Genomic DNA, 14,189 nt, shown 5'->3' with positions numbered 1-14,189 from the left:
ACATTATTTTATTATTTTATCGAAATGTGTCTAAAATTACACTGATTCGAAATTGGACCCGAAAAATTTATTAACTTATAAAGATTATTAATTTGTAGAGGTTTTAACTGTAGTTTTTTTGAAAATGAATATTGAGCCAATTTATCCTAATTAAAAAATTTCGTTTTAAACAAAAAAACTTAACTAAAATTAGAAGAACAAAAAGCGTGTAGGCGAGGGACGAGCACATGGGAAAGGAAACCAGCAACGCATAAAACTCACGCCGACGCTGAGTCAACACGCGAGTCAACTCAGAACCTCTCCTTTTTATTTATTTATTTATAACAATTTCTAAAATCAATGAATCATCTTCATCACTCTCCTCTCCTCTCCTTTTTTCTCGCTCCAATCTTTCTCTCTTCTTTTTCCACATTTAAGTCCACAAAACAAATCTCCATTTCTGTCGGTGCTCCAAGCTTTTTTTTTCATCTCCCAAGATCTATCATCTACCTCAACGTACGCTCTGTTCTTCCTCGATTCCTCTCTCCGCTTTACTCGAAATTGCTTGTGATTTCTCAGTTTTTGTTTCTAGATACCAATCGATCTGCTCCATTTTGATATGATCTTGTTTCATCTCCAAATTTTTCTCAAATTTTTTTAGCATAATGTGATGATATAGTTCTTGCTTCATCACGATTCTGTGATTTTTCTCAAAATTGATTTTTCTCAATTTCCATGGCTGCTACATTCATCAGAAGTTGCTTCAGTTTTTGTTTCTAGGTATCACTTGATCTGCTGCATTTTGATATGATCTTGCTTACTTCATTACAATTTTGCGAATTTCTCAAAAAAATCTTAGCGTAATGTTATGATATATATAGATCTTGCTTCGTCGTAGATTCATCTGTTTTACTCGAATCCATGGCTTCTGTGTTTTTTTTCTCAAAATTACTTAGCGAATTGTGATTTCTCAATTTCCTGGAATCTGATGGCTGCTACATTCATCTGAAGATGCTTCAATTTGTGTTTCTAGTATTGAATTGATCTGCTGGATTATGATATGATCTTGTTTCATAACGATTCTGCGAATATCTCAAAATTTCTTAGCATAATGTGATGATATAGATCTTGCTTCATCACACGATTCTGCGATTTTCTCAAAATTTCTTAGCACAATCTGATTATATATATCTTGCTTTATCAAAAGATTCTGTGGTTTTCTCATAATTTCTTAGCATAATGTGATGATATAGATCTTTTACTCTCTCAATTTTCCTGGAAAATGTTGTTGTGGTTATATCTGCTTTACTCGAATCCATGGCTGCTTCATTCATCACGATTCTGTGATTTTTGAGAAAACAAAAAAAAAAGTTTATAGCAATGAAAATGATTAGAGATCTAAACTATTTTGCAGTGACAGATCCGAGTGAGTGTTGAAATATCTCTGCAACAACGATGACAATTACAAACGGAGATGTCAAATCTGAAACCTGCAACAATGGATTTTCTGAGAAGAAACCTTTCAGGATCTTTGTTGGTTACGATCCACGCGAAGATCTTGCTTACCAAGTCTGTCGTCATTCAATCACCAAAAGATCTTCAATCCCTGTAGAGATCATACCAATTGTTCAATCAGATCTTAGAAAGAAAGGTTTGTATTGGAGAGAAAGAGGTCAGTTAGAGAGCACTGAGTTCTCTTTCTCTCGTTTCTTGACTCCTCACTTGTCTGATTACGATGGTTGGGCTATGTTTGTCGATTGCGATTTCCTCTACCTTGCTGATATCAAGGAACTCACTGATTTGATCGATGATAAGTACGCTATCATGTGTGTTCAGCATGATTATACTCCTAAGGAGACTACTAAGATGGATGGTGCGGTTCAAACCGTCTACCCGAGGAAGAACTGGTCTTCTATGGTGCTTTACAATTGTGGACATCCTAAGAACAAGACTTTGAACCCTGAGATTGTTAATACTCAGACTGGTGCGTTTCTTCATAGGTTCCAGTGGCTTGAGGATGAAGAGATTGGGTCTATCCCATTTGTGTGGAACTTCCTTGAAGGTCACAATAGGGTTGTCGAGAAAGATCCAACCACGCAGCCTAAAGCGGTGCACTATACTCGAGGAGGACCTTGGTTTGATGCTTGGAAAGATTGCGAGTTTGCGGATCTCTGGCTTAATGAGATGGAAGAGTACAGCAAAGAGAACAAGAAAGAAGCCGATGTGGCGAATTAGAAAGAAGAAGAAGAGGTTCGTTGTTACTTACTTACCAACACACGAGTAGTGCACTTGCTTAAAGGTTTCGTTCGTTACATGGATTTATATATAGTTTTGGCTTTGTAGAGCCACGGATCATTAGTCTTGTGGAGGGCTATGGAGTTTAATTTCATTGAATTCGTTTAAATCATTCGCAACACTAATACCAGTATTAAAAGGTCATATGGTATAATAACCCTATTCGTTTGTTTTCTTGTGTTTGTACCTTTAATGGTGTTTTATTTGTAAAATTGTTCTCAGATTAAGCAATATATTTGATATGTGACTTTATTCTGTAGCAGTTCTTTCAGTTGATTTATAATGTCAACACATATAAAGACTACCAAGGTCCCTTAGCGGGATTGCAATTTCAATTCAACACATTTCAAAAGAATACCATGTTAACAACTTTTGCAAGCATCAACTTCTCAAGAGAGCATTTGAAGAGAAGGTTTCCGCATTAGAGTTCATCGGGAAACACACAACTCAACAAACGCACATCTTTGGCAAAAGTAACAACAAGGGCACCTCCTAAAGAGAGAGTAGAGAGAGTAGAAAAGAGATTATTGCACTTGCACCCAACTTACTCATGCGGTTTAGTGTGGTGGTGTCTAATGAAAGATTCTTATATTGAACCTACTCCAACGTGACTCCTACTAGAACCACCACCACATATATGTGATATTCAGTATCCGAGCCCATGTAAAGGTACTCCCTTATATGTATGTATGTATCTAAGCATCATTTATATATATATACTTGAAACACACCTCTTTGACTTGTATTCTTATTCACATTTTGACATGTTCTTTTGTTCATCTTCTAATTTCCACTGATCAAATATAAACCTTTTTAAGTGTAATCAATTTTACACTTTTTACCTTTCTCGTGGCATACTTGTTCATTTTGTTCTACTTCTTTCATATTTATTTTTATATATATACTTTTTTTTTTGTGAACTCCGCATAAGAGTTCATCGGGAAACACATAACTCAACAAACGCACATCTTAAGCTTATAGTTGGCAAAACTAGCAACAAGGGCACCTCCTAAAGAGAGTGTAGAGAGAGTAGAAAAGAGATTATTGCACTTGCACCCAACTTACTCATGCGGTTTAGTGTGGTGGTGTCTAATGAAAGTCTAGTATTTTGAACCTACTCCAACGTGACTCCTACTAGAACCACCACCACATATATGTGATATTCAGTATCTGAGCCCATGTAAAGGTACTCCCTTATATGTATGTATGTAAGCATCATTTATATATATGTATATACTTGAAACACACCTCTTTGACTTGTATTCTTATTCACATTTTGACATGTTCTTTTGTTCATCTTCTAATTTCCACTGATCACCTTTTCAAGTGTAATCAATTTTACACTGTTTACCTTTCTCGTGGCATATTTGTTCATTTTGTTTTACTTCTTTCATATTTATTTTTATATATATATATATATATATATATATATACTTAAGATGCTAAGGTTTTAAGAAAATTGGCCATTTCATACCCAATCATAATTATGAGTGATCAATTCATACTTAACATTTATCTATATGCAGAAACATATACAATTTATTAACAAATTCAAATTTCATACTTTAAATTACCAACTTGTGTGAAGATGTTGACATGGATGCCACATCTTTGACGACGGTGATGATGTTGATGACGTGGTTTCTACGTCTTTGATAATGTTGTTGCCACGTCATCATCTTTTATACAAAAAACATATTTCCTCCACTAATATTATCTAAAACAGTTGTGATTTTTTAGTCGCAAAACATATTTCCTCCACTAATATTATCTAAAACAATTTTTTGGTTAAAGTTAAAATCTTACTTCCAAAAACTTATAACCAATATTTCCATTGAATCCAATATTTAAACGATTTTAAACCAAAAAATTGTAATTTCGCTTTTAAATAATCTTATATATTAGTCGAAAGACATTTTTTAGTTGAAGAAGAATTTAATTACATGTATTGCTATTGGAATAACTATATTTTAAATATATAATTAACTTTCTCATTCATGATAATATTATCTTTGTAACTTAACTTATATCTATGTATCTTTGCCAATGAAAATTATTAGGAAATTGTTTTTTATTCCTAAAATACAGTAATTGTAGTGATATTAGATTTTAAAATCTCTTCTAAAATTTAATAAATAAAATTGGATAGTTTATGTTTTTATTATAAGCGATTTGAAGATTTCAGAAGGGGAAATTGCAAATTTTGAGTTTATAACTTTGAAAATAAAATTTAAATTTTTCGAGAAAATTTATTTAATAGTTGTGTTAGATAAAAAAATATATATTTGTTTAAAAAAAAAACATGGCAACCACATCATCGACATCATCAATGATGTGACATCCACGTCAGTAACTGTGACAAAGGAGGAATGATTTTGCATGATTTGGTAAATTCCAATGATTTTACTAATGGAGATAACTTTCATGAGTGATAATGCCTACTACCATCACTTTTCTATTTTTATTTAATTTTTATCTACTAATAAATTTCTTTTTTTTTTCAAGTAGAAACAAATGAAAAGACATAAAACCAAAGCCAAAATTCCACTGATCACATTCTCGACCAACTACATAGTATATCAAAAAGCATCAGATCTGGATTTGCACAAAAAAATATAAAAGTTTCAGATATGGAAATTGCAAACTCAGTCAATATATTGATACGGGCTCCATACTCAGCTCTCACAGAAACCAAGATCTCCCTGAGATGGTTTGCAAGTTGGGCAAGTGCCTGGTTGGAAAGGTTCTCGAGATTTGCTTTAATAGCTCGTTGGATAAGAACCATCTGTTGGAGACGGGGTTCGTAACCCAAGCGACCAAGCACAATGTAATATTTCATTTTAATTAAATCAAAATTGCAACACAGTTAATCGTATACATTAATTCATACTTTACTACTAAAATTATAATTGAAATTACATAAATTGTGTATTGACTATTTGTTTTCTCCATCCAATTTCAATTAACACTCAATAAATTATAATATTAACTCCTCTAATTTAATTATTTTAGAAATGTAACATACATCACTTCATAGCCTATAAAAACCATTCTCATATCATCCTCCACCATATCTCATATACTAAATATTTTCTCTGTTTTTTCTTCCATGTTCTTGGCTTCTTACATGGTTTGAAAATTCAATTTAGATAGATATCATTGTAAGAAATTGATTATATATTTGGTTTAACTATATTTTACGTTTTCCAATTTTATTTTTTCTTTGTTTTTATGTATTTTTCCTTTCCCTATTGTTTTCGTTTATTTTTTAGTGTATATAATATGGCTATAATAAAATTATTTTATCGACGGAGGTTCAAAAATATTGTGTTTACCATCGCACAATAAGAAAATCAAGCTAAGTATACATGTATATTTATTTTATTTTTAAAAGTATGTATTTTATTTAGCAAAAGAACATTTTTGTTAAATAATTATCAAATCAATTGTTCTTAACTCTGTCTTACCTCCAAAAAAAAACTGTAATATATTTTTTTACAACCAAAATCATTATATTTAGTATGGGATTCAACATATAATAATATATAAAGATCATTACTATCTTTATTAACTTAAAATTTTTATACTTGGTTTTCTATATAAAAAACAATGTAATATTCAATTTTCTATCTATCTTGTATGACAAGGATTAAACAATTATAATTAAACTTAGAAATATAACTTAAATTAAGAGGAATATATAAAAAAGATATTAAAAAAGAAATATTATTCTTTGGGAATTTTTTTTAAAACTTTTGATTTCATTTCATATGATGTTATAGGAAATATATATAATTTTTTACTTTCAAACTAATTTAGATTTTAATTAAAAAATAATTTTGGTTATGTGTTAGTCTATATGAAAAAATTTAAAACAATTTGAACATTATAGTAAATTTTATTGTATCATTAATAATATATTTTTAACCTAAAATGCTCAAAAATACTAGAAAATTACTATCAAAATTGAACAACCATCCCGGGATGTTACTATCAATATTGTCTTTGTATTTTTTTATAAAGTTCTTGCATGGGATGAAGACTCAATTAAGATATCATTGTAAGAGTTTGATTAAATATTTTGTTTACACTTTTTTTTTTCAATTATATTTCTTCTTTGTTTTATGTACTTCTTCATTTCTTCATTGTTTTATTATATTTTTAAATGTATAATACATATGTCTTATTTTTAAATGTATAATACATATGTCTTATTATTAAATGTATAATACATATGTCTTATTTTTAAATGTATAATACATATGTATAAAAAATATTCTATGGCTATAAGAAAATTATTTTACCGTACTTGGGATTGAAAAATATTGATTCCCGACCATCCCACAATAAGAAAGTCAAGTTAAGGAAACCATCTTTTTCCTTTTACTTTGGATGTTTGTTTCTTTCTCACATATTCATGTATATTTATTTTATTTTCAAAAGTATGTAATTATTTTAACAAAGAATAATAATTACAAAGTATGTAATTATTTTGTTATATAATTATGTAACCAATTTGTAAGACATTCTTTTATAGATAATGACCATTATATTTAGTTTGTGATTCAAAATCAAATACTATAAATATCATTATAATTCTTTACTTTGAATTTTATACTTGATTTTCTATCTAAAAAACAATTTGATATTCAGTTTTCTACCTACTATACTACAAGGATTAAAAATGGGGGAATTTCAAAAATACCCCTTTTCATATACCTCTTTTTAAAAATACCCCCTTTTCAAACTTTATCAAAAAACCCACTAAAAATGTTGAAATTTATCCAAATATGTGTGTAAGCTTATAAATATATACACAAATTAGTTTTATATGTGTGTAAAACTTTATATACCTTTCATAAATAGCGTAAAAATAAATTATAAAAACCTTATAAAAACCTTATAAAAACCGTATAAACCCTTTTAAAAACCTTATAAAACTTATAAAAACGATTTAAAACTATATAAAACATTTTAAAATATTTGTATCGAATCTCCCAGTAGTAGTTATTATATAGAAGTACCTTATAAACTATATAAAACTTTATAATTTTTTTTATTTAAAATGGGGTATTTTTGAAAATGGATAGAAAAAGGGGCTATTTTTAAAAAGGGGTACACCAAAAGGGGTATTTCTCAAACATTCTCTTAAAAAATTATAATTAAACCTAGAGATATAACTTAAATTAAGAGGAATATAAAAAGAGATTAAAAAATAAAATTATTCTTTGAGATTTTTTTTTTAACTTTTGATTGCACTTCATATGATTTTATAGGAAATATCTATAATTTGTTACTTTCAACATAGTTTAGATTTAATTACTAAATAATTTAGGTTATGCGTGAGTTTATATGAAAAACTTATATAAAACATTTGAATATCATAGTAATTTTTATTTGAGAATTTTTGAGAAATACCCCTTTTGGTGTACCCCTTTTTAAAAATACCCCCTTTGTCTATCCATTTTTAAAAATACCCCTTTTTAAACATAAAAAATTATAAAGTTGTATATAGTTTATAAGGTACTTCTATATAAGAACTACTACTGAGAGATTCAATACAAATATTTTAAAATGTTTTAAATAGTTTTTAATCGTTTTTATAAGTTTTATAAGGTTTTTAAAAGGTTTTTAAAAGGGTTTATACGGTTTTTATAAGGTTTTTATAATTTATTTTTACGCTATTTATGAAAGGTATATAAAGTTTTATACACATATAAAGGTAATTTGCGTATATATTTATAAGCTTACACACATATTTGAATAAATTTAAACATTTTTAGTGGGGTTTTTGATAAAGTTTGAAAAGGGGTATTTTTAAAAAGATGTATATGAAAAGGGGTATTTTTGAAATTTTCCCTTTTTATTTTTAGCCTTAGCAATATTATTGTTTTATCTAAAAATGCTCAAAAGTACTAGAGAAAAATACTATAAAAATTGAACAATAAATCAACGAATAAATTCAAGAGATATGGATATATGCTTTTATTGTATGATTTAAATAAACAAAGGGTAAAACTATCATTGATACTAAAATTTATTTATTCTATTTTATAATTATTATATAAATTTAAACTAATCAACTTAATATACAACAACCCGCGCATGCGCGGGACATTACCTAGTGTAATTTGAAAACACACATTATGTAATTTGAAAACACACATTTTTCTTATCATCCCTCTCTCTACAACATCCTTTCATCTTATATATACTTATTACATTGTTGTAATCTCCAAGAAGTAAGTTTTTATGTATTTTGTTTTAAAATCTTGTACTATGGTTGGTCTTACCACCTAATAAATTAGTTCTTGTACCATGGCTCTGATACGAGAACAAAATGTTTTGTCTTAAATAGAAGGAAACGTGTTTTATCTTAATATATTGTAACATAAAATTAAGATTCAAATTATATAAAGAACAATAAATCAATGGACAGTTGAACCAGCCACTTACACGCAACTTAAAAACAAGAAATTATAAACATTCATTATTTACACATCAGCTTAGGATAGCCAAGATTGATGTATTTAATCCCTCTTTTGAAAGAGGTTTTACACCTACTTGGACTAAGGCGATGTGTATATATATATATATATATATTTTTGAATAATTAAAGAGGTTCTGGACTGAAGCCTATACATTCTTTCTGACCCGAAACCAAAGCATGTTATATGGTTTCGTCCCAAGCGCTACTCGAACCGACGACCTCTAAGCTTTTGCCAAAAATCTTTACCAATTGAGCTATTAGCACTTGGTATATTTGAATTTTTTTTATCTCTTTCTTTGTAAAGCATTTTCCGATAAAAAACTTATTATCTTATTATCTTATCGAATTTGGTTAATTTTTACACTGGCCCGACTTGGGACCAGCAAAATTTATTAATTTATAGTGTTTATTAATTTATAGAGTATTAATTTATAGAGGTTTTACTGTAATGAGATGTCTAATTATTATTGGTCGTTTAAAATCCTATGTGGACACCTTTAAGAGAGTATAGACTAGGTTTTGAACCCACGCGTAATAAAGTATATGTTGGGAACTATTATACATGATTGATGATATTTATTAAATATTATGTTTAAAAACTTAAATTATTATTAAGGCAAAAACCCACATACGAAGATTAACAAAATTCTTCTGATGAGGAATTAGATTATACGGTTGAGAGAGGATAGTAGAGAAACAAACTCTAGACAAAAGAAAAATAAATCATAATCACATGATTAGCAAATTTGATTCGTTAGAACAAAAAAAAATATATATACAAAAACTACATCCTATTGAAATAAACAAACATATAAACACACACAACAAAAAACCCTAGAATTATGAATACCTTATCAATAGAATTATTAATACATTATCAATTTTTTTGTTTGGTTCTTTATCTACTCCTTCGCACAAACTCAATTTTTCAAATTATATCCATGGATAGGATGAGCATCAATGGTTTTGGATCAAAGGTCACATGATCTGTAAACCTAAACATGAATCAAAACAAGCAAAATCAATAAATAAAAAAAGATATATATTCATATTGATTAGTAGTGCAATAATAAGAACTCACAGAACGTAACGTATAATGCAAAAATCAATTATAAAAGAACAAAAAATTTATTTAAAATAGTAGTATCAACACTAACTAATAAACCTAGTGAAAATTCGATATCAAAAGTTGTAGCCGAGGCTCTATATTTATAACTGGCATAATAATTTCTAGAAAATTTAACATTATCTCTAGAAATTTTTTAAAAATTTAGAAATACTTCCATATTTTCATATAATTCTTTTATTTCCATAATCTTTTTTTCCTTTTTACATTAAAAAGAAAACTAAATATAGAAAATATTGTAACTTCAAAAATGTCAAATAGTGAGTTGGCCAATTGCGATTGGTCGTTTAAAATCCTATGTGGACGCTCTCAAAAGCTTATAGCCTCAACTTTTATATAGTATAGACTAGGTTTTGAACCCACGCGTGGTTAAAATTATTTATGGTTGACGATTAATAAATTAACTACTCGAAACAATGTCGTTCATCAAGGAAAAGCGCAGTGCGCATGGACCTTTCAAACCATTCTTTATAAACCTGGTGCTTCTACCATAACTTAGTGAATGATAAGCATCTCCGAAAAAGCAAATACAAAAGAAAATCATATTATCATAAAATAAATTACAAAAACACTAAATAATTAGAGCTACAAATTTAAGCCTATCAATTCAACTATATTGTATACTAATGCTGTGGTGGAGACCCTATATTTATAGTTAATTGTTAGACTAACTTTTAGAATTGTTAGACTATTTCCATATATCTTTTGAGAATTTTTGAGAAATACCCCTTTTGGTGTACCCCTTTTTTAAAATACCCATATTTTCAATCCATTTTCAAAAATACCCTTTTTCAAATATGAAATTATTAACTTTTATAAGGTTGATTAGGTACATCAAGATCATCATTACTACTGGGAGACTAAATCCAAATATTTATAAGGTTTTAAAAGGTTATAAACGGCATTTATAAGGTTTTTATAAGGTTTTTAAAAGGTATTTATATGGTATTTATGAAATATATATAAATTTACACACATATAAAAATAATTTGTGTCTATAAATATAAGTTTACATATATCTTTTTGATAAATTTCAATTTTTATAATGATTTTTTGATAAATTTAGAAAGAGTGGTATTTTAAAAAAGTGGTATTGGAAAAGGGGTATTTTTGAAATTCCCCCATCTTTTCTTTTTCCTTTTTGCAACAAATTTTAAAATTGAAAACAAATATAATTTAAAAAATGTTAATTAGTGAGTTTAATTTGTATGTTTTTGTTAAATAGTTAAATCATAATATTATATATAATACATTCTTACATAGAGTTGTAAATGTGTATTTTTAAATTAAAAAAATAGAAACCAACATCAACAATATTGTAAAAAAATCGGTATTTTGTTCTTCAAATTTTAAATATATACAGTATGAAAATTGTGTCTCTTTCTTTATTAATATATATGTAAATATTTAAAATATATACTAAAATTAATATCATTAGTTATATATGATTTGTCCCCCATATAAAAAGAATCTCAGGATCTGCCACTGTATGTTTATTATTATCCTTTTAAAAAAATCATACAAGTATATAATAGGGGGATTTGCACAAATAACATTTTTATGATACCCTTTCTACAAATACTCTATCTGTGTGTCTATTTTCAAAAATATATTTTTCAATGTACAAAATGACTAAATTACCCTCTTTTAATATAACCCACCAAAAATAATACTCCTACTGAAAAAATTTCCCACCAAATTTTTTCAGCCACAATTTTTTTGCAATTCCTTAAAAAGCTTTTAATTTTGCAATTCCTTAAAAAGCTTTTAAAAAACCTTGTAAATATTTTTAAAAGCCTTAAAATTTTTTTTTAAAAACTCTTGTAAATCTTTTAAAAGTCATCCAAAACCTTTCAAAACTTTCTAAACATTTTAAAACCTTTGTATATCATTTTATAACATTTGAAACAATTGTAAATCGCTTTAAACCCTTTATAACCGTGATAAATTCTTTAATAAAAACTTTTGTAAACTTCTAAAACCCTTTAAAAACCCGTGTAAATCCTTAAAAACATTTTAAAGTCTTTGTAATGCCTTTAAAAACCTTTGTAAGCCCTTTAAAAACCTTTATAAACTTCTAAAACCATTTTAAACCTCTTGTAAATCCTTTAAAACTATTTTTAAATCTGTGTAAATATCTTTAAAATTCCTTGTAAATCCTTTTAATACCATTTTTAAATCCTTGTAAATGCCTTTAAAAAACTTGTAAATCCTTTTAAAAACACTTTTAAATCCTTTTAAAAACCCTTTAAAAATCCTTGTAAATTTTCAAAAACAATTTGAAAATCTTTTAAAAATCCTTGTAAATCTTTTAAAATCTGTTATAAACTTATAAAAGTTTTTAGAAACCAGTGTAAATCCTTTAAAAACAATTTAAAACCATTTGTAAGCTTCTAAAACCTTTTAAAAACCATTACAAAGCGTTTATAAACCACTAAAAACACTAGTAAATCCCTTTAAAAACCCTTGTTAATCCTTTAAAAGATCTTTTAAAAATCCTTGTAAACCCTTTTAAAAAACATTTGGCACAAACAATTTTATTTAAATTTTTTTTTTGCTGGAAATATTTTGTGGAATTTGTTTTAGCGGGAAAAGTTTCGTTGGGGGAAATTTTTTGGCGGGAAATTTTAAGGGGAAATTTTTTTGGAAGGAATATTATTTCAACTACGGATAAAATGACTATTAAAATTTAAGATAGGGCAACAATGAGAATGAGATAAAAAGATGATAGTTTTGCAAAAGGTTATCATAAAAAAGGTATTAGTAAGATTTTTTTTTGAAATATGAGGACCACTAGGCAGCAGAGGAAACAAATGAGTGGACTGAGATTTAGCTAGAGAAAGGTCAGATTCATAACATGAATTTACAAAACAGAGATACAGTTTCTGAAAGAACCCATCCCATTTTTTTTTCTTTTAAGCATGCAAACAATCCGGATTAACCCCTTTAAAGCAACCCAGACAATTTTACTAACACAACCAACTCAACGTAACCAGCGGAAGACTTAAACAAAAATCCAATCAAACCATTCCATTAATCCAACAAGTTCAACTATCAATATTCCAGAAACGAATTCATCCTAACATGCTTCTAAATTCCATTCTAGCATCCTAACAAATCCTACAATCATCTAAACACCAATGAGCGCCTAGATCATCCTCCTCTCTTCGCCATGATTCCACGGATCACACTTTGCTTTTACCTGCATCAAAGAAGAAGATGCATAAGTATTTCATAAATACTTAGTGAGGCAATCATACCACCACTGGCTATACACACAAGCACATTCAACCATTATCCAAGGAAAAGAACCAAACAACCAATAAAAGATAGACCAGAATCGCTTCTGACTATCGGTGTCGATCGACACCCTCCACTGGTGTCGATCGACACTCGCTGTCGACCCTCGCGGACGACACCGGTCTCGACACTACAATCGTAAGACGCAGTTATCCTCGCGCGATGAAACGTTGGTGTCGAGCGACACCCACCCTTGGTGTCGATCGACACCGACTCTCTGCAGACGCTCCAACTGCGTTTCTCACTGGATCTCTTCTCCAAAAGACCACCACGATAAGAACGAGTCTTCAAAGGATTCCACAGGCATCAATCATCAAATAAACAGCCAAACAAGCAAAGGAAATCAATCAAACAATCATCAAAACCCTAAAACAATGATCAAACATGCTTAGATAAGCCTGGTCATGCACTCACCTCTTTAAACAAGAAGAACATCAACGAAAACAAGGAAGAACAAGGAAGGATCTGTCTCCTCTAACACCACACAACACTGATCTAGCCTCTACTAGCCTTAAACCACCAAGAACACCACCAAGCACCACCAAAGACTCACAAAAACCCTCAGAAGCTCTAGAACCTTTTTCTCTCTCTGTAAGTGTTAAAAAGCGGCTGGGAAGAGACAACACACGACCTTCCCTCTTTTAAACACGACCTAGGGTTAACCAACCCAAACCAAGCCTCAATTGAACCGACGATTTAAAACTTAAACCGTCAAACCAGAAATACTAGTGTCGATCGACACCCAACCACAGTGTCGATCGACACCACCCGAATTTCCAGACACGAGCGTTACAATTCTCCCACACTAACTAGGATTCGTCCCCGAATCCTCCAACACAACCGTCAGTACACAACTGACCTCACCGAGGCCCCTATCTAATCAATATACTCGCGTTCCAGACCCTATTTGCTCATACCACCCACCTCCCCCGTCCATAGGTCACAACCCGTGGATCATACCGGCTCGTCCTCAGGCCTCAGCCTTAGACTACGGTATCC

At 29.3% G+C, this 14,189-nt stretch overlaps 1 protein-coding gene across 1 annotated transcript; it reads left to right on the top strand.

Moving 5' to 3' along the window:
* Nucleotides 1–349: 349 nt before the first annotated feature.
* Nucleotides 350–2,453, top strand: LOC17894728 (protein CDI). The gene is made up of 2 exons (XM_006302649.2): nt 350–495; nt 1,394–2,453. The coding sequence occupies exon 2, from the start codon at nt 1,435–1,437 to the stop codon at nt 2,212–2,214; it is 780 nt and encodes a 259-aa protein (XP_006302711.1). The 5' UTR covers nt 350–495; nt 1,394–1,434; the 3' UTR covers nt 2,215–2,453.
* Nucleotides 2,454–14,189: the final 11,736 nt, after the last annotated feature.

This window comes from Capsella rubella, unplaced genomic scaffold, assembly GCF_000375325.1.
Source record: "Capsella rubella cultivar Monte Gargano unplaced genomic scaffold, Caprub1_0 scaffold_2, whole genome shotgun sequence".
In the NCBI taxonomy this organism is placed as follows: Eukaryota; Viridiplantae; Streptophyta; class Magnoliopsida; order Brassicales; family Brassicaceae; genus Capsella; species Capsella rubella.
The sequence above is the reverse complement of the archived record's forward strand: the minus strand, read 5'-3'. Positions and strand labels throughout refer to the sequence as shown.

What these genes read in the sequence shown, in the direction of transcription:
- LOC17894728 (XM_006302649.2), top strand. Translation starts at nt 1,435, where the DNA reads ATGACAATTACAAACGGAGATGTCAAATCTGAAACCTGCAACAATGGA.